The sequence below is a fragment of the Pogoniulus pusillus genome, chromosome 17 (assembly GCF_015220805.1).
Source record: "Pogoniulus pusillus isolate bPogPus1 chromosome 17, bPogPus1.pri, whole genome shotgun sequence".
Lineage (NCBI taxonomy): Eukaryota > Metazoa > Chordata > Aves > Piciformes > Lybiidae > Pogoniulus > Pogoniulus pusillus.
In genome coordinates, this window is record NC_087280.1 from 10897858 (window position 1) to 10921780 (window position 23923).

Consider the following 23923-nt stretch of genomic DNA (forward strand, 5'->3'; position numbering starts at 1 on the left):
AGCTAGGATATGGCCTGCACCTGACTAACAAAGGAGAAGCTTTACTCTTAAGCGAAATCACTTATCTGGGCACCAAATGTAAACCAGATTCTGTTCATTTAGGCTCTGCAACTACTCCTGTTCTGCTACAGTGTTATAAACCCAATCTTAAATTGAAAGGAACAACAGTAGAAAACGTCAAAACCGGTTATCTAGAGAAGCAGAAAAAGATGGTAATCTTTAACCTTATAAATCCGCACTTTTCACGTGTTAAAAGCCCTTTGTTTCATTTACAGAAGTAGTCAATGCAGAGATAGTTCCCGGGAGGTGGTGAAAATCTTCCCAGGACACCAACCACGACTGCCTGCCCAGGGAGCGAAAATTGCTTCAGGAACAGCTCCTCTGGGACCCTCTCTGCCCAGACCGTCTCTAGATGTTTCCACTCACACTTGAAGAGTATTTCACAGAGCTCTTTCATAAAACACCTTAGAATGTCTTTGTTTTGTGATTCTGATTTAAAAAAAGAGTTACCTCTGACAGGGAAGCTGCCCAGAGAGCTTGTAGCATTGTCTCCTCGGGAGACCTTCAAAACCCGCCTGAACGCGTTACCGTGCGGCCTGCCCTACGGGATCCTGCCTCGACAGGGGGCTGGACTCGATGATCTCTGGGGTCCCTTACAACCCCTAACGTGCCTTGATTCTGTGACAGCGGTCACTCTGCTCCTTGGCGGGGATCTTACACATCTCGACCATCAGTGACCGGCAGATCACCGGGCACCACCCCAGAAGGCCGGGCAGCGCTCGCCCTCATCCCTCTCAAAGCGCTGTGTTTTCAGCTGCACTCTCCGGCTCCGCGGCCAGCGGCGCGCAGCCGGCGCGGGCTGTGCTGTGCTGTGCTGCCCGCAACAAGGCGCAGTGACGCCGAGGCGCAGTGACGCCGAAGCGCAGTGACGCCGAGGGCCGCAGCGCACCCCCAGAACCGAGCACCGCGCGGGGGCCTCGCGCCCTCCCCGCAGCTCGCCTTCCGGCGCGGCGCCGTCACAGCGCCCTCTAGTGCCTGGCTCCCCGAGCCTGGGCCCGCCAGCTCCTCCCGTCCCGCCCTAGTGGCGAGGTAGCACCGCCCGCTGCCGGGCGGGCGCGCCCCGGAACTGCGCAGTGACGCCCGTGAGGGCTTGGCCTGGGCGGGCTCCTCTCTTCCGGGCGGCGGCGGGGAGCGGGCCGCGGGCCGCGGCGGGAGCTACCATGAGCGACGTAATGGAGCGGACGCTGAGCGTGCTGCCCGGGCTGCTGGGGCAGCACGACCTGGGCGTCGGGCTCAGGGGCGTCGGAGGCCCTGGCAGGGTTTCCGCCACCTCCCGGCTCGGGAGCCTCATCCGGAACATCACGACACTCACTTCCAAGCATGTACGGGCTGCGGGCACCCCTCGGGCCAGGCCATACCCGGCCTCCTGCTTTTCTCACCGCGTCCAGGCGGGTGGGGGCCGGGCCTCACTCCTCCCCCTTCCCGCTCCGCGGCCTTACCGAGGTGCCGGCACGGTGCAGCGGGGCTCTGCGGGCCGCTCAGGCGGGGCTACTGGATGTGCTGTGGGCCCGGGGGCAGTGGTGGGGTTACAGTGCGGTTACCTGAGGCGCATTAAGAAGAATGTGACCAGCGGGTGCAGGGAGCTTCTCCTCTACTCTGCCCTAATGAGGCCACATCTCTGTCCCCTTCTGGGCTTCCCAGGACAAGACGGGGATCTGCTGGAGATCTCGAGCCCAATAGAAGATGAAGATGATTAGGTGATGAGGAAAGGGTGTTTGGTCTGGAGAAGAGCCGACTGAGAGGGGCTTTTTTTCAATGGTGATCAATATGTAAAGGAAAGATGTCAAGAGGAGGGGGTCCGTCTCTTTTCAGTGGTGCCCAGTGACAGTACAAGGGGCAGCAGGCACAAACTAGAACCCGGGAAGTTCCACTTAAACAGAAGTAAAAACTTTCCTTTGAGGGTGACGGAGCACTGGAGCAGACTGCCCAGAGAGGCGGTGGAGTCTCTCGTCAAGAGATTGAAAATCTGCTCGGACGTGCGGTCTGCTCAGAGTGAACATGCTTTAGCACGGGAGTTGGGCTAGATAAACCCCAGAGGTCCCGTTGAACCCCTGCCAGTATGTGATACTCTTGCTGGGTAATGTGGTTCTGTGGGGGCACGGTATGGTCCATAAGGTGTTGCCTTGCGTGCTTGAAACAAGCAGCATGGTGAGAGTACTGCAAATTAGGTATATCCTGGTTCTGAGAAGACTTGTAGTACCATTAAAAAAAAATGCTTAATATATTGCTTCAAAATTTGTTTGATAGTAAAAGTTTAATTTTTCTAGGAAGAAGAAAAACTGATCCAGCAGGAACTCACAAGTTTGAAAGCAACAGTTTCAGCCCCTACCACAACACTTGTAAGTCCTGTTAGTTGCTACTAGCTATGGGAACAAAAGACCAAAGGTGAAGAAAAGCAGTGCTCTCACTCTTTGCCAGGTGGAGTGTACAAGTTAGAGTTGATATAGATGTTTAATCATCAGCATTAAAAGCTACCATGTTTGTGGTTTTGCAGCACAGTTAAACTGAGGACACTGTGGTTCTCTTTGGTGTGAACAAATGATAACAATATGGTGCCCAGAGTCTGTCATATCACAAACTAGATAATAATGCCTACAAAATGAGCTAGATTCTTTGCAGGCTGACATTGTTCCTATAATGAATTTGTGCTGTATAGGCAGCTGTGCTTATATGCACTGTTGTTCATGTCTGAGTTGATACATTCTGTTTTGAGTTGGTTAATGCAATTCTCAGTCCCATAAGTGAAAATTTTTGAAGGGAAGAATAAATTTTTACCTCTCCCATAGTGAAAACTTGTCATAGGTAGCAGTATAGTGATTGGTAAAAAATAATTTGCATTAGCAGGATCACCTGAAACTTAAGATAATTCATGTTTTTTGTTAGTTGTAGTTAATCTACACTGATCACAATGCATGCTGATCAAACCAAGATAATATCTTCAAGGGTAGTGTATGGAGAGTTCTGCACTTACAGTCAGGAACTGATACTGGTTTGCTGAAGATGTTCATAGCAAAGGACAAATTACAAGTACCTTGATTTCAGAAAATGTGTGAATGCATGTATGTTTCTATTAGATAAAATCTCCTTCATTAGAGCAGTGAAGAAGATTATAAAGCATAGCTTAAAATTCTCAGTAATTTTAATTTTGATTTTCAGAGACTGATGAAAGAATGTATGGTGAGACTCATCTACTGTGAAATGCTGGGGTATGAGTCTTCCTTTGGATATATCCATGCCATCAAGCTTGCACAGCAAGGAAATCTTTTGGAGAAAAGAGTTGGTATGTCCATGTTGCTCTAGCCTTAGTACTCCCAACTATATTTTTAAAATTTCTTAGGATTTATAATTTCTGCATAGATAAAACATTTTACTTTTTGGATCTTGTTTTGTAGGCTCTCGCTTCTCTTTAAAAAATAACCAAATCTCTAGTTTGTGAGCTGTGCTGTATCTGCTTGTAGAGCAGAAGGTGGGGGAAAATACTGTGAATCATCAGTTGTTCCATTGTTGTTTTGAATTGTGTCACCCATAAATAAATTGATGAGAAATTTGATTAAAAAACACATCAAGTTGAAGATGAGTTTCTGTTAGGATCTGATTTCTTTTACAAGTGCTGTAGACAAAGATGTTAATGTCAGACAAATATTTTTTGGTTTGATGCTTGTAGTATTAGTTTTTTTTTAGTTCAGAAGCAGTTGTAGGAAATGAGGCTGATGGGAAGATCCTTGGAGCAGTGGAGCAGAAGCCTCTGAGGAAATGTGAAAGGCTAGTTCAGACTTGGAAATTTCAATCCAATATGATTTCCTTACCTGCCAGTGTGGCTGTTAACTTTTCCCCAGTAGGTTTAGTTTGAAGTAGCTGTCAGCCTGTCTCATTTGGAGAATTTCCTTGCAGTTGCTGATTCAACTGCCTAGTGAAGACATTTCTTCTTGTTTGCAGAGAAAATGGTTTAACTCCAAGCAATACTATGTCTGCATACACAGAAGGAAGGCAATGTCTTGCGGGATATGCTTGTTTGATACCCTTTGTTTGAATTTCATCTGGATCATCCACTCGAGTATTGGAGTTTCTGAGAGAATGCATTACAAGTGGTGATTTAAAGTTGCTTTATCCCCAAGTAATGAAAACCAGTGCACAGGTGCTCTGGTAGGGATTAAGAAATTCTATCTTCACCAAAGCTGTTTTGAAGAAAACTTTGTGACCTCTGTAAGTGTCAAGAATCAAATGTCTCCTCCTATTAATTGATTTGAGACCTTTCCATACTAGGGCTAGCCTTTGGTGAATGTAGGTGGTTTATTGTTCTCTGGACACAATGCCCTTAAGCTTTGATCTGGTAAAAGGATGTTACAGAGAGTTTCCGTGGGGTTTGTTATTGTTCTGCAGTTCCATGTGACACAAAGATGACTTTGTTGGCTCTTGATGCAGTATACCAAAGTTTCTGTTAAGGAATTGTTGTCAGTTGATCTGGTCAAGATATGAGCCTCAGTGAATCATGACAAACTCATTTTTTGCCAGTGTTATTTAGCTCATCCAGATCATAAATTCATAAGCAGATAGATCAGTCTGATAGCCCAGATAATACAGTTCTCTGTATGTAACTTCTTCCATTAGATCCCTAAGCTGTGATTGAAACAAGACTTTTTTTAAGACCCATCTCTGAAATAAAAATACTGTCATGACTTGTGGCTCCCCACTCTCCACTTTAAATCCCTTAATGTAAAATGCAGAGAGATCTTGAAAAAAAATGGTTCTGGCAAGTTTCTCTTCTGGGATTCTGAAATGACTTCCTCATTGTTAAGAAATAAGGGAGTTTTTGGCATAAGGTTGTGAATTTACTCTTCTGTATTTCATGATCAAGTTGAATACTACATTTCTTTAAGAAGGAACCTTATTTTTTGAACAAATAAAGAGAAGGAAGTGCACTTGTGTTGATTTAGTCTGGAAGTAATACATGTTTTTTGTTGTGCAGATAAGATAGTAGTTTTCCAAAAAGTAATTTCTCATGGTAGTCTTGGCTGATCTCTAGCTGTAACAGTTCTGTAATGTTTGTTATTTCTCACAGTTTGTGAATTGCTACCTGCTTTTTGTTGAACTCTGATTCAAATGAAATGTAACTGATTTGCTTGGAAATAAAAGAAAGTCCTGATGTTTAAAACATGAGCAACTTCTGCCTAACAGTGAAGTTTGTTTTGTTGGGTTTTTATAATGAACTCCTGTATTACAAATAGTTCTAAGTTTTCTACCTTGATTATTGCTTGAAGTGAGTAATGGAGACTGTTTTCTTTTATAGGTTACTTGGCAGTTTCTTTATTTCTACATGAAAATCATGAACTGCTACTTCTACTTGTGAACACAGTCGTGAAGGTACAGTGTTTTTGGTGTTTTTTCTGTACCGTGAAGCTGCTCGTTCATTCTTCCTGTATAAGAGAAGAACCTGATTAGCTCAGAGAGAGCTGACACTTCTCACAGATGAGCAGACAACAGAACGGCTGCCAGTGTGATGCTTAATGCAGTTGGGTTGTGTAAATGGGCTAGATCCAGTCTGCTTGTGAAGGATTTGGGGGGTGTCTGTGCAGAACTTAAAAGTCTGAGTAAAAATATTACTGTATTCTTTCAATGATTGTAACAGGACTTACAGAGCACTAATCTAGTAGAGGTGTGCATGGCATTAACTGTTGTCAGCCAGATCTTTCCACGGGAGATGATTCCAGCTGTTCTTCCCCTAATAGAAGACAAGCTTCAGCATTCTAAGTATGTATTCATTTACAGAACTTCAAGTTGCTATGTATGATCATATGTCTTAATTTTGTTGATAGCTATGATAAACTGTTGTTTTTTCTCTCTGAGCTGATCTTTCTAGTCATTACCTCAAAAAATCTGCTCCTCTCTTAGTTTTTTTTTCTTGGATTCTTGTTTATTTTCAGTCTTGATAGGTATTTTTTTCATAACCAGTTTTTGTAGGTAAATGTGATCTTGATTTAGCTACTGGAGTCCTTTCAACAAATACGTGGATGAAGTAGTGTTTATAGAGTATGTGAGGAACCAGATTAGGATCCTTCAAGTACTTTGCTGGTACATTTTTTTCAATAAAACTCTACAGAAACTTTGTTGATAAAATTGTACCTGCAGATATACCCTTGAATTCTTTGATTCTTAATTTACTAAATATTTCATACAAAGGATAACATTATAAGTGTTGTATTGATGACAAATGGAACTGTAGAGTCAAGTGACTCAGCAGCTTCTAGACGGATGTGTTTTTTGAGCTGCACGTGTCACCACAACAGGTTTGCAGCATCCAATTACATTGTTTATTAGGTGGCTGTTCTTCTGAATCATCAAGTCAACATCAAGCTCTACTACACTTTTAAGTTTGCTTTGTTAAATCCTTATTTAGGTAGCATTTGCAAAGTCATTTAGCAAATCTGTAAAACATGACTTCTCATCTGTCTTCAAATTGTTATATTCTGATGACTGGACGCATAGGTTCACAGTTCTGCATATATAAAAAATGCAAAGTTTAAGTACTTAAAACAGACAAGCAGCACAATTTTGTTTTGTATATGTTTCATTTCTCTTCAGGGAAATTATCCGAAGGAAAGCTGTTCAGGCTTTATACAAATTCTATCTCATTGCTCCTAACCAAGTTCAGCACATTCATGATAAGTTCCGGAAAGCCTTGTGTGACAGGGATGCTGGAGTCATGGCTGCTTCTTTGCACATTTATCTTCAAATGATTAAGGTAGGCAAAGAATCGGAGGCACAGCTGAACTGAGGAGCAATTTTAATGTAAATATTTTTATTTTAAATGCATAGTGTACTGTACAGAAGCTTTGCAGAAAGAATGTTATTGTTAGACAGGTTAATCTGTGTGATCATACCCGTGTTATCTTTGGGCTAGCTCTCCTTTTGAGTGGACAGATACATTTTGGAATGATCCAAACACTCAGCATCGTTTAGATGCTTTAAGGATGGCAGCCTATAGCATACTAAAGGGTTTGCTGGAATTTACTTGTATGGTTATTTTTTACTGTTGCCTTCAACTTAACTTGCCCTCACTCCTTTTGCAAGTGAGCAAGAAAAGAACATAGGTTTAAAGTGAAGAGTTTACAGGTGTTGAGGGATGAGATAGAGATTTCATTTAAAGAAATTAAACTATCAGTGTAGGTATTTTGATCTTACTGAAGTTGTGGATTATTTTTACTTTGACATGTTGTATAAAAATATTTGAATTATTACTTCTTCTGGTGTAGGAAAACTCATCTGGATACAAGGACTTGACTGGGAGCTTTGTAACCATCCTAAAGCAGGTAGTGGGAGGAAAGCTTCCTGTTGACTTCAACTATCACAGTGTGCCAGCACCATGGCTACAAATTCAGCTTCTAAGAATATTACGTCTGTTAGGAAAAGATGATCCAAGGTAAACAAGTCTTCCTCTGTAATTAGTATTTTGAAGGTTAATGCAAAGAATATAGTCATCACCTGTACCTTGAACAGCTTTCTGGGCTTTTTTGGTTTGGTTGCTTTGATTTGTTGGTCTTGTTTGCCTTTTAATATATGTAAGCGGATTTCAATGTTGAACTTCTTTTCATATTTGTAATTAACCAATATGACAAACACATACTGGAGGGTTGATTTCTGAGATTGGCTAAACATTTGATTATTGTGGAATATGCTTGAAAGATACTTTTGCTGGGACTTCTGTTGCTGGGTAGCAAAACTCTGAAAATCCAGAGTAAAGATATTTTAAGAAGTGGCATTGTTTTTTGTGAGCACCTAGTCGTCTGTCATCCTTTTCCTGTTGATGTTTTGATTTTCATACAAGCTCTGAAGGAAGTGGTGGGTTTTTTTCCCTTGTGGTATGGTAAATATCTTTAGAAAGTTGTATCATCTTGTTAAATGCTGTTTAGAAACATGTTATGGAGCTATTCTACATTACAGAAGTGAGTCATTTGTGTTAGAGATATCAGTGCTGTTGTTAGAGCTATTTGGGTAAAATAAGATAGCGTGCTTGTTAGTGCTGCAAATAATTTCAGATATGTTTTTTCTTGTTAAATAGGACAAGTGAATTGATGTATGATGTCCTAGATGAATCTTTAAGAAGAGCAGAGATAAATCATAATATTACATATGGTAGGTGAAGTTATTTTATGTAATTGTCAGTATTTGGAAACATTAAAAATGTGAGTAGTTGATTGTGCTAAAATACTTATGCAGTATTTTTGTCCAACTGGTAAAGCAATTGTTGCATTGCTGTACAGTGCAGATTGTTATTGAAGTAAAACATTTTTGTTTAGTGGGAATTCATCTTGACTCAAAAGCCTTTATACAATGTTTGCACTGTCAGCTTCTTCATGAAAGTTCTTACTGAATATTGCTGAAGTCGAAAAAAATTATAATTTATAATTATCCGGCTCCATTGATGAGAAGTGCTTACATCTTAACTGCCCTGAGAGAGGCAATAAAAAGTGTGCAAGAGTGACAGCATCAATTTTTTATGTCTGTGTAGAGCTTTTTCTCTAGCTACAGTTAATGGCACCTCCAGAGGTCAGTGGTTCTTCTGAGAAGATATTTTGGGCACACATTTCAAATTTCTAGAGTATGGTAAAAGGCTATCCAAATGTCATTATGCTCTCAGTAGAGACAGCTGTTATCTGCTACTAGAATAAAGCAAAAGGAATAATTGGACTGTCCCCTTCTTTCCTTAAAAAAATAGTTGAACCATTTATTTGCATTTTATTTTGTCTTCCTCTCCCTAGGTCTTCGTTCTTCCTCAAACACCCTGATTTGATGTTCTAGAACTACAGCTCTACATTAAGAGCTGTTTTACTATTAAAAAGCCCTAAACCTCCTACTATTGTTAAAAGTAAAGTCCTGTAGATATTGCTAAAGTACCTGAGCTAATGGAATGGAAAGAAAATGAAGACATTTTTTAGAACAATACTGAGTAGAGGGCTGGGGGGGAGCAAATAACGTGGCCCATAGCTCTAGGTGTCTGATGCTTTCTGGATATGTATTTTGTAAGGCGTTGTGTAAATTTCACTTCCACTAAAAAAGGGAAATTATTCTTTTTTTAGTAAATAGTAAATGACGAAGCAACTGTCAGACATTGAGTGTATTCTGTTTACAGCTTTTGTTCTTTTAGGCAAGAAAAAGACATTGGGAGTTGTGATGCCTTTATAAGCAATTTACATTTGCAATTGTTGAGAGTTAAACATTGAATTTATTTTAAGTTGTTAATTTGTCAATCTTTCTCAGTTTTGTAGTTCTTAAGAGGAGTAGTAGGTAGTCATCAGTCTATTTAGAGACTGAATTTCAAGAGCAACTGAAATTCACATCATGATTTTAAGTGCCACTTAAACCCAATGAGAGCAAATTAGTCTGAATCTTTGCCCAAATTGCTGCCACAAAGAGGATTAATTACTTCTTGTGTTTGTTGTTCAGTTTACTTCTGGCTTTTTCTCAAACACCTATACAGAACTGTGGGTTTTTTTTGTTAGTTGGGTTTTCTTTTTTGTTTGTTTTTTAAAAAAAGAATGTTCTTGAGATTATTTTGGCTGTTGGTAGCAGCACAGAAATCATAATTGAAAAATATTATGTCTCAAATCCTTTAGAGTTGCCTATTGGCTTCGTAAAGACTGTCCTAGCCCAGTCTCTAGAGTAACTATAGGAGACTTAAAGGCTGGAAGAAAATTAAGGACAGAAGTTGTATGCACAATGACAAAGGGTAATAAAAAATATGTATGTACTAAAGAACTCCTGTGTCCAGTTTTGGGCTCCTCAATTCAAGAGAGATGTTGAGATACTGGAATATGTCCAGAGAAGGGTGACAAAGCTGATGAGAGGCCTGGAACACAAGCCCTACAAGGAGAGGCTGAGGGAGCTGGGGTTGTTTAGCCTGGAGAAGAGGAGGCCTGGGGTGACCTTATTGCTGTCTACAAGTAGCTGAAGGGAGACTGTAGCCAGGTGGGGGTCGGTTTCTTCTCCCAGGCACCAAACAACAGATGGAACAAGGAGACACCATTTCAAGTTGTGCCGGGAGAGGTATAGGCTGGATGTTAGGAGGAAGTTCTTCCCAGAAAGAGTGATTGGCATTGGAATGGGCTGCCCAGGGAGGTGGTGGAGTCACTGTCCCTGGAGGTGTTCAAGAAAAGACTGGCTGAGGCACTTAGTGCCATGGTCTAGTTGATTGGACAGGGCTGGGTGATAGGTTGGACTGGATGATCTTGGAGGTGTCTTTCAACCTGGTTGATTCTATGAGCATAGTCTTTCATCTTGTTTTTATTTATGGCAATAGGTACTCTGCAGTTAAATTCAGTGAGGGTGGGACAATGCTGCAGTCCCTCGACAAGTCAATGAGGTTGTTTGCTTGTTAACATTATGGAAGTATTTGATACACATTAATTGCAAGTCTTTTCCCCTTCCTCACAGCTATCTTATTTGAATGTGTCCAGACAATTTATACCATTCATCCCAAACCTGAACTGCTTGAAAAGGCTGCCAAATGCATTGGAAAATTTGTTTTGTCACCCAAAATTAATTTGAAATACTTAGGTAAGGATACTTGATTTCATTGAGAAGTTTTCAATTTGGTTATAGTAGCATACATACTCTTGCATCACTTCAAATCACTTCTATTCTAGGTTTAAAGGCTTTGACCTATGTTATCCTGCAGGATCCTAATCTAGCACTTCAGCACCAGATGACAATAATTGAATGCTTGGACCATCCAGATCCTATTATTAAAAGGGAGGTCAGTGAATTTTTAAATATCCAAAAGTTAATCAATTTTAAGATGAGTGATGTGAAATGAGTAGTGTAAAAGGCTGTCTCAGTTACTGTGACAGAGCACTTAATAACAATGTGACAAGCTATGTAGATAAGTAGTGTTATTTAAGACTTGCCAACTAAAGACAATTACTCAATTTGGCATGATACTAAAATGTTACTATTTGCCTGCTTCCTTTTTTGAGTCATCAGACCCTATTTTTTATATATATATATATTTGTTTTCTCTTTCAGACTTTAGAGCTTCTGTATAGAATTACAAATGGACAAAATGTAATCGTTATAGTTCAGAAGATGCTTGACTACTTAAAAGAAAGCAAAGAAGAATATGCTATCATCAACTTAGCTGGCAAAATAGCAGAACTAGCTGAGAAATATCCTTCTGTTTTTCCTGTATTTCACTAAGAGGAAGTAATGGCACTCAAACCACTTTATTTTGCCTTTAGATTTTAGTACTAAAACCTTGTGTTTCTAAATGATAACTTAGTTTTACACCACTATTGAGAGGGATGTCTCAGTGCTGTTCTGTGTTGTGGGAGTGATACTCATGTCACAGATCTCTTTGCTGATTTTAAGAATAACATACTTTCACAGAAATAAAGATTATTTAACTATGTCAAACACAAGACAGTGGTGATTAGGGATATGTCACATGGTGGATGTTGCTGTTAGACTTGCCATTGCCTGATTTTTTTATATGTACTCCTGTGTGATAATGAGTTTTGTATCCAGGAATATTTCCTTTTCAGTTAGGTTGATCTTATATTTGACCCCAGACTACTGGGGAGAGCAGGCTGGGTGTCTTATCTGTGGAAAATTGGTTTCCCTAGGAAACACACTAAAAAGGAAAGAAAAGGTATGCCTTAGCATTTCATTCCTTAACATCAGGACACGTATGCCCCTGACAATGAGTGGTTCATCCAAACAATGAATGCAGTGTTTTCAGTGGGAGGTGATGTTGTGCATCCTGATATCCCAAACAACTTTCTGAGGTTGTTGGCTGAAGGTGAGTAGCTCCCTGAATGCTCTGAAGAATTAGATGTGTTCATTAATTGTCTGGGTTTTTTTGTTTTGTTTTTGCTTAAAATGCACTTCAGAGATTTGATGAGAGGTTATTATTTGCATCTCAGGCAAAGTATGTTTTGTTTTCTATCTAGGATTTGATGATGGAAAAGAAGATGATCAGCTACGGATCTACGCAGTACAGTCTTACTTAGCATTACTTAAAGAGGAGGATGCATTGTATCCACAGAAATTCCTTCAAGTTATGAGTTGGGTAAGGTACACACAGATTCAGTTGAATACTGAGTACACAATGAAAGGAAAATGTCAGAGGTGGTGTTGTTTTTAAGTATTCTCAATGTTTAGTCATGCTTATTCTGGCTTTATGTGAAGTCAATATGCTGAAATCTAATTCTAGTGACCTCTTGGTGCCTGAGGACTACTTAAGTTGTCATAGTTTGTGAAAAAAGCTGACATTCTGTGATTCTATTGCTTGCTGTAAGGCAGGTGACTACTGTAATGGCTTAGCAGCTGCATGCATCTGACCACCTTCTGAGAGCATTTCTGTCTTTGTAAGAAATAGTTCAGATTTGATTGTGAAATGCAGTCACCTGCAAGGCTAAACATGTCAGATACTGCGCTAATGTTGTCTGGTACCTGAGTAAGCTTCATCTTCCACCTAAAGAAGAGGCTGTTGTATGAGCAAGTCATGTTTTGTAAGGGCCAAATCGTTATGTTTAGCTGTCTTTTTGGCACAGCTATTCAGCTTTTAAAAAGCTAAAGTTGGAGTCTACTGAGGTAAATGCAAAGATCATTTCCAGGCCATTATTACCAACCACAAAATGGTAAAGACAGCAATTTAGACAGGCTTCAATATTAGTTTCTTGTATATGAGGTAGATTTTACTGTGGTGTTATTTAGTACTACAATCTAGTTTAATAACTCAGTCCACTTCTCTGTGTGACTAAACGTGTCTTTTCTGTTTCTTGTGAGCAGGTGTTGGGGGAATATTCCAGCCTTGTTACAGATGTTGATCCAGAAGTTATTTTGACAAAGCTACACAGTCTGCTGAAGAAAACATTTGTTACTTCTGAAACTAAAGTGTGGATAATGGCTGCAGTCACCAAGATAGCATCACGTACATCTAGTTCGATGACAGTTGACAAACTGATCCAAGAATTCAGCAACTCTCTGGATACCAGCATGAGACAGCATGCCTTTGAATTGAAGCATCTGTGTGAAGACAAAACACTGATGAAAAACTTGCTTCCATTTGATGGTAGTTGCAGTGACATAGTGGTAAGACAGCTGTGGTGCATGTGTTTCATGAAGCTCTTTGTAGTTCAGAAGGTTGGATATGTTGACAAAATAAAATGCTTTTAAAATGAGTGACATTTCACAATTCTCACTGGTACTAGTCTTGTCTGCTTAAAGTGAGTGTTCAGAAACACACTTTTTCAGGCATCAATGAATCATAATGTTCTACACTAAAAGATAACGACCCATGATGTATAATTAGTAAGCTGGAGTACCTTTTAACAAAGCTGCTTTTTTACACACTATTTGAACATAGTCAACAATTTCTGTTAATGCAGGAACTTTTCTGGGAGATCTCAGACATACAACAGAGCACCCTGATAAGAGACAGTATTCCTCTGGTAACATCAGGCTCATGTACAGAAAACGTTTTCATTGCTTTTGCTCTTTCCTTAATTCTGCGTAGGTCGATGCTTCCTTATCTTTTCTGGATGGTTTTGTGGCTGAGGGACTTGGTTGTGGTGCAGCACCATATAAGCCTCATCACCAGAGACAACAGGAAAAACTTTCTCAGGAAAAAGGTGACTGTTATTTTGCTGCATTTATTAAGTAGCTGGTAAATTGTGTGATAAGTACTAACAATCTGAATGTACAGTTAAAAGAAAACATTACTTTAAAAAATAACTTTATTTTAACCTGTCTCTTGTAAATCACAAGATAGTTCTGGAACCACCTAGATGTATGTAACTGTTGCTGTGTCATAGGCTGCTGTTCTGCAGATGAGAATGTTTTACTATGGTCTCTAATGATATGTGAGATGTGAAATTTGGGGATTATTAAAGTGAGAGCCCAGGGTTCTTAATTTCACTATACCAAGCACTTACTTTTGCTGATGGAGTTATAGTTTGCAATAGTAAACATTGTGAACTTAGCTTATGACATTTCTTCCCTAGTGGAGGTGCTGATAAAGACAGCACTAATTGCTTTTAGTTACCTAAAAACCACTCAAAACTTTACCTATAGTGCATTTTTATAGAAATATTGTTTACTGTAGCCTGACACAGAAGAACTTCTTTTAGATGCTTCTGAAGAATTCACTGAGGCTGGAAGGCTTAGTTAATGTTTTCCTTTACTGTTGAGGAATTAGCATTATCCACAATTCAGTTAATTTTTTAAACATATTTTGACTATACAGTTAATGTATACAATAAATAATATTGTCTTTGCTTACATGTGTAGTTTGGGGTTAGGGTTACCACTTCTCTGAGATAAAGTTGTGAATGTTTGCCTGCAGGTCTCAGTAAAAATGATTTATCACCCAAGGTGTCAAGTATGTTTGGAAAGCAGCAATATATGCACATAATGCTATAGACTCAAAATGTTATTTAGGCTCATGATCAAATGGAAAAGCTGACTTAGATCCAACATAGTACTTCTGACTACAAATGCGAAGCATTGGCAGATTTTTTTGGTGATAAGCTGTAAAGTTGCTGTTTCTGTTTAATTTTAGTATAAACCCAAATACTAAATGCATACATGCTTTAGATAAATCTCTTTATGACCAGAAAAGTTAACCTGAGAACAGAAACATCCATTTTGAATGACAATAGGATCCTTAATAGGAAGCTTGAGAAGTGCATCAGTACTGAAATCTATTTTCTGAAAGTAGATAGGCTTTCCTAATTTTTTAATGCTTCAGTGTAGATTCTGTTTGTCTTGCAGCTCTGAATTTTGAACCTTATGGATTGTCTTTTACTTCAAGTGTGTCCTCATCTGCTGTCACTGGCAGGCAGTCTCCCGCTGGATTATCTTTTGGTTCTGATACGTCTGGTAATAGCGCTGAGACGGGGCATAAAGAGTGAGTTAATTTGTGTTTGAAATGAAGTACACTGACACTTCTGTCCTTGTCAGTACCAGGAGTCTTTGCATCATTACACGGAACTGAAAATAATACAGTGGAGCTTGGATGCTGCATTTATGCTTGCACACAGGAAACCTTGGAACTCTTTCCAGATTCTTTAACCAGTTTGTGTAAGAAAGTTAGAGTGAGGCTTTGTAGTTGCAAGACTTGCAGCATTTAGCCTGTGTCTGTTGAATTAATTTCTCCTAGAGTTCAGATAGTCTGAGTATGTGACCACTTTTCGTGAGACATAAAATACTTCTTAAGTGTCTTCTAATATTCAGTCTCTAACTTAAGTTACTTTTTAAGGAATCAGCATCAACTGTTAGAATATGCTTTGATTCCCACAAACTTTATCCTGGACAGAAAGATAGGTACCATGTCAGTTCTGTTAGCTGAAAAAAAACATTCACATACACTATAAAAGTAACCTGAAACTCTGAATGGAGTTGGCAAGCACAGTCTAATGCTGTGTAGTACAGTTCTGTACTTAGGACTATATAGCTAAGTCAAATTTTGCATTTGCAGGGTGTTTTAAAAGTAACAAATAGTGCTGTTAACGTAACTTCATGCACAAGCATTCATGTATTCCACTCCTTGCTCTGTATACCAAAGTCATGAAAGGTGTTTAGAGTCTTGACATGTTTTTGTGAGTGTGATGACGTTCATACAATTGATCCTACTTTTTTTTTGTGTGCCTTCTTAGGACAAATACCCTGAAACTTGAAGGAGTACGCAAGCTGTGGGGAAAAGAAGGCTATCTTCCAAAGAAAGAAAGCAAACTAGGGAAAGAGAATGAGCCACAAACTGTTTCTTGTGGCAGCTTATTAGGAGGACAAATGGATGATCCTCCTGTATCACAGTCTGATCAAGTTGCCAGCCTTTCTGAGGAAGACAAAGAGAAGCAGCAGTTAGCATCAACTTTGTTTACTGGGCTAGGGTCAAATGCAGGTGTCAGTCTGGTAAGTGGTTCTTTTTGAGACTTTAAGTTTATAAAATTTATATATTGCCTTATTTACATTTACAAATACTTACATGAAAATTGCAATCAAATTAGTGTTGTATTCAAATAAGGCAGAGACACTGAAGTAATTGAAAAACTATTGAAAATCACTTTTGTAAGAACTTGAAATGGATTGGATATTACTTGCTGAAGCAACCTGTGATGAAGATCTGATTGAGTAACTGAAACTCCTCTCTGTTTACTTGTTGGATTTCAAATTTTAATCTCTGTTTTCCCTAACAACTGTTCCGTGACCCAGCCTTGCAGAGCTGTTGGCATGCACTTGGCCATAAGGCTAGAGTTTGATGCCCCATGCCAATGCTGTTTTTTAATTTATGGTTCATCTCTTATTTAATGTGCAGAACACTAAAGAATTCACCATTAGGTAATCTTTTTAAGACTACCATTACTTTATTAGCCAGCTCAAATATTGGTATTGCCCACTGGTTTAACCAAAAAATGTTTACCTGTGCTTACTTTATAATGGGAGGTTTTAGTTTGTGTTTTAGAGAACCTAGAGTCATTCTTGAATTAAAGGGTAATGCAATACCCTATAAGAAATACAGCAAAAACCTGCTTCTGAATCCATTAAAATATTTGGACTTTATTTGCATTTGTCATCTCAGTTGATCCCTTGATAATTACCTTTCCTGTCTCTGTTTTGTGCTATTAATGGTAATGTAGCTAGTTGCTGAAAGTTCCCCACCCATTTATTTTTTTCTCCTTTTCAGATGGGGAAAGCAGACACAGCTACTCAGAAGTTCAAAAGAAAATCAAAGATAAATGCAACTCAGAGCAGTGAGGAGGCATCAGACTGCCAAAATAGTGCTGCTTCTGATTTTGGTCCCTTACTTGATGCAGTACCCATTAACATGGAAGACTGTGAGAGAAGTATAAACACGAGGTTAAGGAAAGCCTCCCTGTGTTCTTCAGATATTGTAGAAGATAATACAGCATTTGAAGCACCTCTATCGCTAAAAACATCAGTGCTGGATGATGGACCTTCAGCTAGCAGGATGTCAGAGTCGACTCTGTTTGATAGTAATATTGAAATTTTTCAGCCTTCTCCAAGTGCTCATTGTGAAAGTGCCAGTAAAACACCATTGGTCCTTTGCTTACCAGAAGAGCTAGAAGAGTTCACTCATTCTGAAGTAGTAGAACTTTGTCAGAGTGATGCCTTAGCTCTGCATTTATGTAAGGTGTGGACAGATGACTCTCTGTTGCTGGCTGTTTTTGTTTCAAATAAAACCACTTCTGCATGCAATACTGTGAACTTAGTGTTTGAAGAAACAGAACATTTTCAGGTAAGAAACCTTATTTCCATTAGATTTCAAATTCACTTGGATTTTATTTTGCCTTTCACTTGTATTTCAGTTTGCAGTGTTTGGTAAAGATAATACTAACCATGCCTTTTAACCAAAGCATTTCCTTAAAACTTGTGGTATGGCTATTACACATATCTTGAAGGGTAGTAAAAGAAATCTCAATACAAAACTTTCTGTCATTTGTTACAGAAGTTAGCAGCTTGCTTTTTAAGTTCACCTTGGTTTCATATCCTACTACCTGCCTCTGTATAACAAGTGTGCGTGTGAATTTTGCAGTCCAAATTCAGCTTAATCTTGGTGTTCTAAGACTGAATGGAAACCTAAACAGTTGTACTCAGACCTGAATTGACAAAGAAATTGCTGTGTAATTTTTTTTTTTGGTCTGGGTGTAACTTTTGCCTGTGCATTCATTTGTCTTTATCTGACAGGCAGTCATGATGCAGTTTCTTCGATCACATAATTTATGTGAGATTACTTCGAGTTGCTTTTTTTGGTCAGTTTTTTTACAAAGATACTTTTTGTTTCATTTTTGTTCTCCTGTGTCCATCCAGTTGATGGTGGAGATGAGTTGGTATATGTGGGGTTTTTTGTAACATCAGCTGTATCTGTGATTTAGCCGTGGGTAGTAACTTGTAGTGGCTACCACACCAGGAGGCTGTGCTGCCTTTCAGCAAGGCTTGGACAGGACAAAGGGCTGGGCAGAAAGAAATTTAATGAAATTCAACAAGGGCAAGTGTAGAGTCTTGCACCTGGGACAGAACAACCACAGGTATCTGTATAGGTTGGGAACTGATGTGTTGGAAGGCAGTGAAGGGGAAAAGGATCTGGGGATCCCAGTGGATGGGAGGCTGACCATGTGCCAGAAATGTGCTCTTGTGGCTGGGAGGCCAATGCCATTCTGGGGTGTATTAAAAAGGGTGTGGCTAATAGATTGAGAGAGGTTTTCCTGCCCCTCTGCTCTGCCCTGGTGAGGCCACATCTGGAGTACTGTGTCCAGTTCTGGGCCCTACAGTTTAAGAGGAACATAGAACTGCTTGAAAGAGGTCGGTGCAGAGCCACAAAGATGATCAAGGGCATGGAACATCTCTCTTACAAGTAGAGATTGAGGGAGTTTGGGCAACTTAACTTGCAGAAGAGGAGACTGAGAGGTGACCTCATCAGTGTTGATAAATATGTAAAGGGTGAATGCCAGGAGGATGGAGCCAGGCTCCTCTCAGTGATGTCCACTAACAGGACAAGTGGCAATGGGTGGAATCTGAAGCATAGGAAGTTTCATTTAAACATGAGGAGGAATTGTTTCACTGTGAGGGAAACAGAATACTGGAACAGGCTGCCCAGGGAGGTTGTGGAGTCTCCCTCTTTGGAGATATTCAAAACCCACCTGGACGCATTCCTGTGTGATCTGGTGCAGGTAATCTGGCTCTGGCAGGGGACTTGGACTGGATGATCTTTTGAGGTCCCTTCCAGCCTCTGACATTCTGGGATTCTGTAAAAGCATGTGGCAGTCTTGATTTTTACATCACCTAAATAATTGGAAAGCTTTTTTAGGAGTTGCATGTGACTGTCACTATTGGCATGTGACTGTCCATGGATTTTGCTGAAAGAAGCACAGAACTATGAAATGATGGAGGCACTCAAAGTAACTGGATAAAGAGAATACAGCAGAATACTTATTTTAGAATCAACTTAATCGAAGAACTACTAATTGGTTATTAAGTCTCTTTTTTTTTTCCATTTCTGGCTTGAGTCAAACCCGTCATGGTATTGGTAGAAAGTGGGCATCTGATGTCTAGATTGCCTTGAAATTCACTTCAGTTTCCTCAAAAGACCACTGTGACAGAGAGATTCCATGTTACTAGTTTGTTTGGAGAAGCCAGGGACTGCTGAGTAATCTTCAAGCCATCCTCGTGATTGGGGATGATATCTCAACTTCCTTGCTTTTAGCACATATCTTGGGGTATGTTTCACTGTTGCATGTTTTTTATATATTAGTTTATTTTGGGGTTGAACTACAGAATTCAGGTTTTTGGTCATCAGTTCTTGATCTCTCTGAGCGATTGTTCAGGGGAAAAGGTGAGTGAATGGCAAAAAGCCAGCTGGCAGAAAGAGATCAACTTCTACAGTGCTTTAACTCTCATAGAACTTTTTTAGATGATAGTGATTTATCCTGCATAATTGCTAAGAAGTAGTCCAAGAAAAATCAATTGAAATAAAAGCCATTTACACAGTTTTATAGCTATATCTTAGCCATTTACACAACTTGACAGCAAGACTTACATTCTCTATTCCTGTTAAAATATAATACAGGTTTTGGAGAGTCCCACCTACCAGTTTCCTGTAATTGAAGCTCAAAGTGTGAAACTTTGCCAGAAATGTGTGTGGATGAACAAATTCTGTACACAGGGAATTCTTTCTGGCTCTGTTAATTACCAGTCAGAGATGGAAACCCACATGGACTTTTCAATAACGTTGTCATTGCTGGACTTCATCCGGTAAATAAAACAAGCTGCAGGCTTAAAAAATGCATGTGCTTGGGTATTAGACAGGAGCTGGCTAATGTGGGTGTTGATTATGAAAATGTAAGGCTTCATCTTGAGTGGCTAAACTTAGTCAAGATGACTGGTAAAGATAGTAAAGTATTATTTATACACTTAGCAAAAAAGGGCAAAGTTCCAGAAATAGTTACAAATCCACTGAGAATATTGACAGTCGTTGCAGGTTAAAATAGTCCTGGAGCTACAGAATGCATTTTTGAGGAGACTGGCAGAACTGAGAGAGTTTAAAAAGATTACAGAATGTAATGTCAAAGTGAAAAGGGTGATTTGGGTACAGAGACCTATACATTGCAGGAAAAGACTAATGAATTTTGCAGAGGAATTAAAAAAGTTCTTTTTCCAGTAGACTTCTCTGGTTTACAGTGCAATACACCTCATTTTCCATAATTGAGTCCACCACTCATTGAACTTGTTTTGTCTCTTTCAGTGGGCAAATACCTCAAGGCCATTCATACATTTAGAAATACAAAGCAACAGAAACTTTTAAAACTGTTAAGCTGGGAAGAGGAAGAGTTTGTTTAAAATTGTTTGTATTTGCATATTGCTTGCTCTATTGCCCAGTTGCTTCCAGATGCAGTTTTTTAGGAAACCAAATCTGTTCTGAGGAATACTTTGCTAAGATATATGGTGAACTTATTTTTAGGCCAATGGAAATGACTACAGAAGACTTTGGGAAGCTGTGGTTATCCCTTTCCAATGATGTGAAACAAAACATAAAAATGTCATCTTCTGAAGATTCCCTTTCAGCAGCCCTGAATACACTGCAGCAGAAGTTGAAACTCCACATAGTTGACCTTATAGGTGAGTGAAAGTGTACTTAAAGATTGCATACAACCTGTCATTTGTCCCAGCAGAATATGAGTGTGGGAGCAGGCATCCTAGTGTTTTAAGGCAGGGAATGTTTAGCTGCCATTGTCCTGTGGACCTTGTCTTACTCAGGGGTACTGTTGTGATGTGAAGAATTTTGAACAGGATGGAAAAACTGGAATGTAGCTGCAAGACAGATATGAAGCTGAGGTTGCATGCAGGAGACACAATTTTGATGACATGGTAGAGGAGTAGGGCTAAGAGTAGAAGAGGACAGCAGAATGGAGTTTGAGAGCAAGATGTGTTCTTGTGGTGACTATGCTATAGCTTTTGTCACTTGTTAATTTGTTTTTTCTGTGGCCTCTGTTATAAGGTAATGAGGGCATACTGGCATGCCAGCTCCTTCCATCTGTGCCCTGTCTGCTGCACTGTCGCACTCACTCAGGGATGCTGGCGCTGTGGTTCAGATCGCCTTGTTCTGCTCTTCCAGATGGTTTGCTGTATCAGTGTCAAAAGGTGATGGAGGAATCCTAGTAACACTCGTGCCTGCCTTAATCTGTTTGGTGCGTGAAAAGGAAATCAAAGATTTTTACAGTTGCACAGATAACTACCAAAGCTAAATTAAGATACTGCTTCTCAGATGTATTAAGAGTGTTCTCCAGTGTTTGTCATGTGGACTTGTGGGTGCAGAGTGATGACCTAACATGCCTGCAAAAACATGCTCAGGACTGTACAGTGACTAACAAGTAATCCATTGTTGTTCCCTGTTTAAGTGAAATGTATATTTGTTAATTTTGTTGTAAATGACTGAAAGTATTTATTTTTATTATGCAGCTTTTATAGATGCCAACAATTATTCCTTCTATCAACTACTTAAATCTAATTTTAAAGAAAAACTATCTCCATTATGAGGTCAGACTTGATTAGTTATCAGGATCATCTAATTTTACTTGGATTTTTTTTTCAAAAGCTATTTTTAAGCACTGCAGGCAACAAGACCTGTACTGGTGATTGTATAAAGTAACTTATGTAGCAACAAATGCATGTTTTAAGCACAGTTAAAAGATTTCAGTAAGCAACACACTTCCCATGGGCTTTGATACCTACTATTTAAATAGTAACATCTAATAGGTTTTTGATAGGAGACAGACATGAGAAGTTGTATGGAAGCAGCTCCTGGGGGATGATCTAAGGCCTGTCAGGTTATTTCCTGTCTGCAGTTCTTCCTGTCTCGTTTCAGCCACGTTCCCTTTCCTTAGGTGTCTGTGACAGTGAATATTTTTGTGTGTCTGAAGATAAGATTCATGTGGGTGAAGTTTGAGATGACTGAGCTGGGATAGTTGCCTCGTGGACACGTTGACTAGTTGCCCAGTGGACATGTTCATTGCTCTCTAGTCAGTCCTGTAAATTTAATCTGGCCAATGCCTCTGCCCACAAACATTGGACATGGAGAAAATGTTGATGTTATTTCTGGTTATTTACAGCCTCAGTATGACTGTTGAAAGGTTTCACTTGCACAGATGTGAGTATCTTGTATGAGCATGGCCAGGAATTGCAGTAAGGCGTAAGAGATGTAAATCAGAGCAGTATACATGATAAATGTGTCTACCTAGATTGCCTTTTTTTTTCTTCCTGAAATAATCTCATGGTCTTCAAAAGCCAGCAATCTTAATTTATTTAGATGCTAAATGAAAGCTTTGTCATTGCTTAATATTATTTATAGCTGCTCAGGTTTTTTATTTAGAAACATCAAAGATTGTGCACATGGATCAGACTTGGTATAAATGGATTCTCCTTTGTGGTTGATATTAGCAAGGAAATTCTTTGTTGCATTTCAGTGTTACTGATTCTCACCTGATAAGCACTGGTTGTAAAAGAAAATAAAGTATTCCTTACTTTGCTAGTGTTTTGGTAAGCGTTTGTGAAATCATAAAAATATTGTGCTGTGAGTTTCTTTTATGTCTGTGTGTGGATTTGGTTGTTTTTTAAGTCATGCCACTTGTGTCATCACAAGTCTGATCTTACAAGCAAAGCTCCTTTTTTGTTGTTGTTTTGGTACCTTCTTACTGAGGAATTTAAAGTGCACTGAACCTGTAAATATACTGAATGTTCTGCATATCTAATGTTTACTGCACACTTTAAAACAGTTTATATAAATAGAAACTGATTTTTAGTGGAATAATTTCCAGCAAACGATTTCTCTGCTGGTAAATCAGACCAACTGGACTTTTGTAATCATATGAACTATAACAGAAGTATCAGTTTGTGGCCTATGCATTTAAACCATTTCAGCCATGAGCTGTTGAGTATTCTAGTGTTTAAAAAGAACAGCAAACAACACATGCCTTCTGCTGTTCATGTGATGTTCTTGGCAACCTTTTTCACCATAGGAGTAATGTGTGTTGTCAGTATGCAGATTTGAAGAGCTTTATGGTAACCTCATATCAAGGAGTTTGTAGGGAACTGTACCTGTGCCAGTCTTTATTTTTAGATTGTCCCAGATATTTGTCTTAATCTGTCGCCATCTTTGCATTTCTTGTAGTTTAATAAAATTCCATTTAATTTAAAATATAAATTGGGTTGATGCTTGTTAAATATTCTTTGCTACCACATGTAGCAGTGTTTCTGCATGTGAAGATCTAGGTTCTATTTTAATGGCTTCTTTTTGCATCTGAACAGTAACAGTAACATTGCAGAAGGCTTGAATCTGTTTATGTTTCCTCGTCCCTGGGGCAGTTCAAGGCAAGGTTGGATGTGGCACTTGGTGCCATGGTCTAGCCTTGGGCACTGTGGTAAAGGGTTGGACTTGATGATCTGTGAGGTCTCTTCCAACCTTGGTGATACTGTGATACTGTGTGATACTGTGATTGAAATGTCTTTGCATGTTAACTGTTGTTAGTTTCTGAAGTGGGGGTGCTCTCACAAAGGCACTCACAGGGTCAACTGAGGAAAGCATTCAGCATGTCCTTTTATTAATCCCCAGTAGTTACATACATACTGATGCCAGTGCAAGCCCAGAAGCGAGGGTCCAGGTGCTACTGCTTTTCCCATGGTAGCTGTGCAGGTCAGAGGCTGGTAGGCAGAAGTCTTCAGGGATGTCCCCTTGAAGGCAGTGTAAGCCTTTGATCTCACACCTGCCTGAGCACTGGGGAGAAGTCTCCCCTTCTGTTGTACAGTGGTCCAGCCCCTGTCCCTGCACATTTGGCCAGGCCGTGCAGGGAGAGGTGCC

The 23923-nt window shown here is 39.6% G+C and overlaps 1 protein-coding gene across 2 annotated transcripts; it reads left to right on the forward strand.

Annotated features, from left to right (window-relative positions):
* The first annotated feature begins 1113 nt into the window (after positions 1–1113).
* On the forward strand, positions 1114–23269 carry AP4E1 (adaptor related protein complex 4 subunit epsilon 1). Of its 2 annotated transcripts, XM_064157621.1 has the most exons (21): positions 1114–1382; positions 2328–2399; positions 3217–3340; positions 5348–5421; positions 5687–5808; positions 6640–6799; positions 7311–7477; positions 8117–8190; positions 10489–10611; positions 10701–10810; positions 11080–11219; positions 11739–11851; positions 12003–12121; positions 12844–13146; positions 13571–13685; positions 14827–14962; positions 15711–15966; positions 16739–17311; positions 19640–19824; positions 20531–20688; positions 21068–23269. In XM_064157621.1, the coding sequence occupies exons 1-21, from the start codon at positions 1221–1223 to the stop codon at positions 21226–21228; spliced, it is 3447 nt and encodes a 1148-aa protein (XP_064013691.1). In that variant the 5' UTR covers positions 1114–1220; the 3' UTR covers positions 21229–23269. The 2 variants fall into 2 exon arrangements, with proteins under 2 accessions (XP_064013691.1, XP_064013690.1); XM_064157620.1 differs by lacking the exons at positions 1114–1382; positions 2328–2399 and adding an exon at positions 3997–4263 and having other exon boundaries at positions 3260–3340; positions 20531–21159.
* Positions 23270–23923: the final 654 nt, after the last annotated feature.

What these genes read in the sequence shown, in the direction of transcription:
- AP4E1 (XM_064157621.1), top strand. Translation starts at nt 1,221, where the DNA reads ATGAGCGACGTAATGGAGCGGACGCTGAGCGTGCTGCCCGGGCTGCTG. An exon ending in CGACACTCACTTCCAAGCAT is followed by an intron (nt 1,383 to 2,327) that starts GTACGGGCTGCG and finishes TAATTTTTCTAG; the next exon opens with GAAGAAGAAAAACTGATCCA. An exon ending in TCTGAGGTTGTTGGCTGAAG is followed by an intron (nt 11,852 to 12,002) that starts GTGAGTAGCTCC and finishes TTTTCTATCTAG; the next exon opens with GATTTGATGATGGAAAAGAA.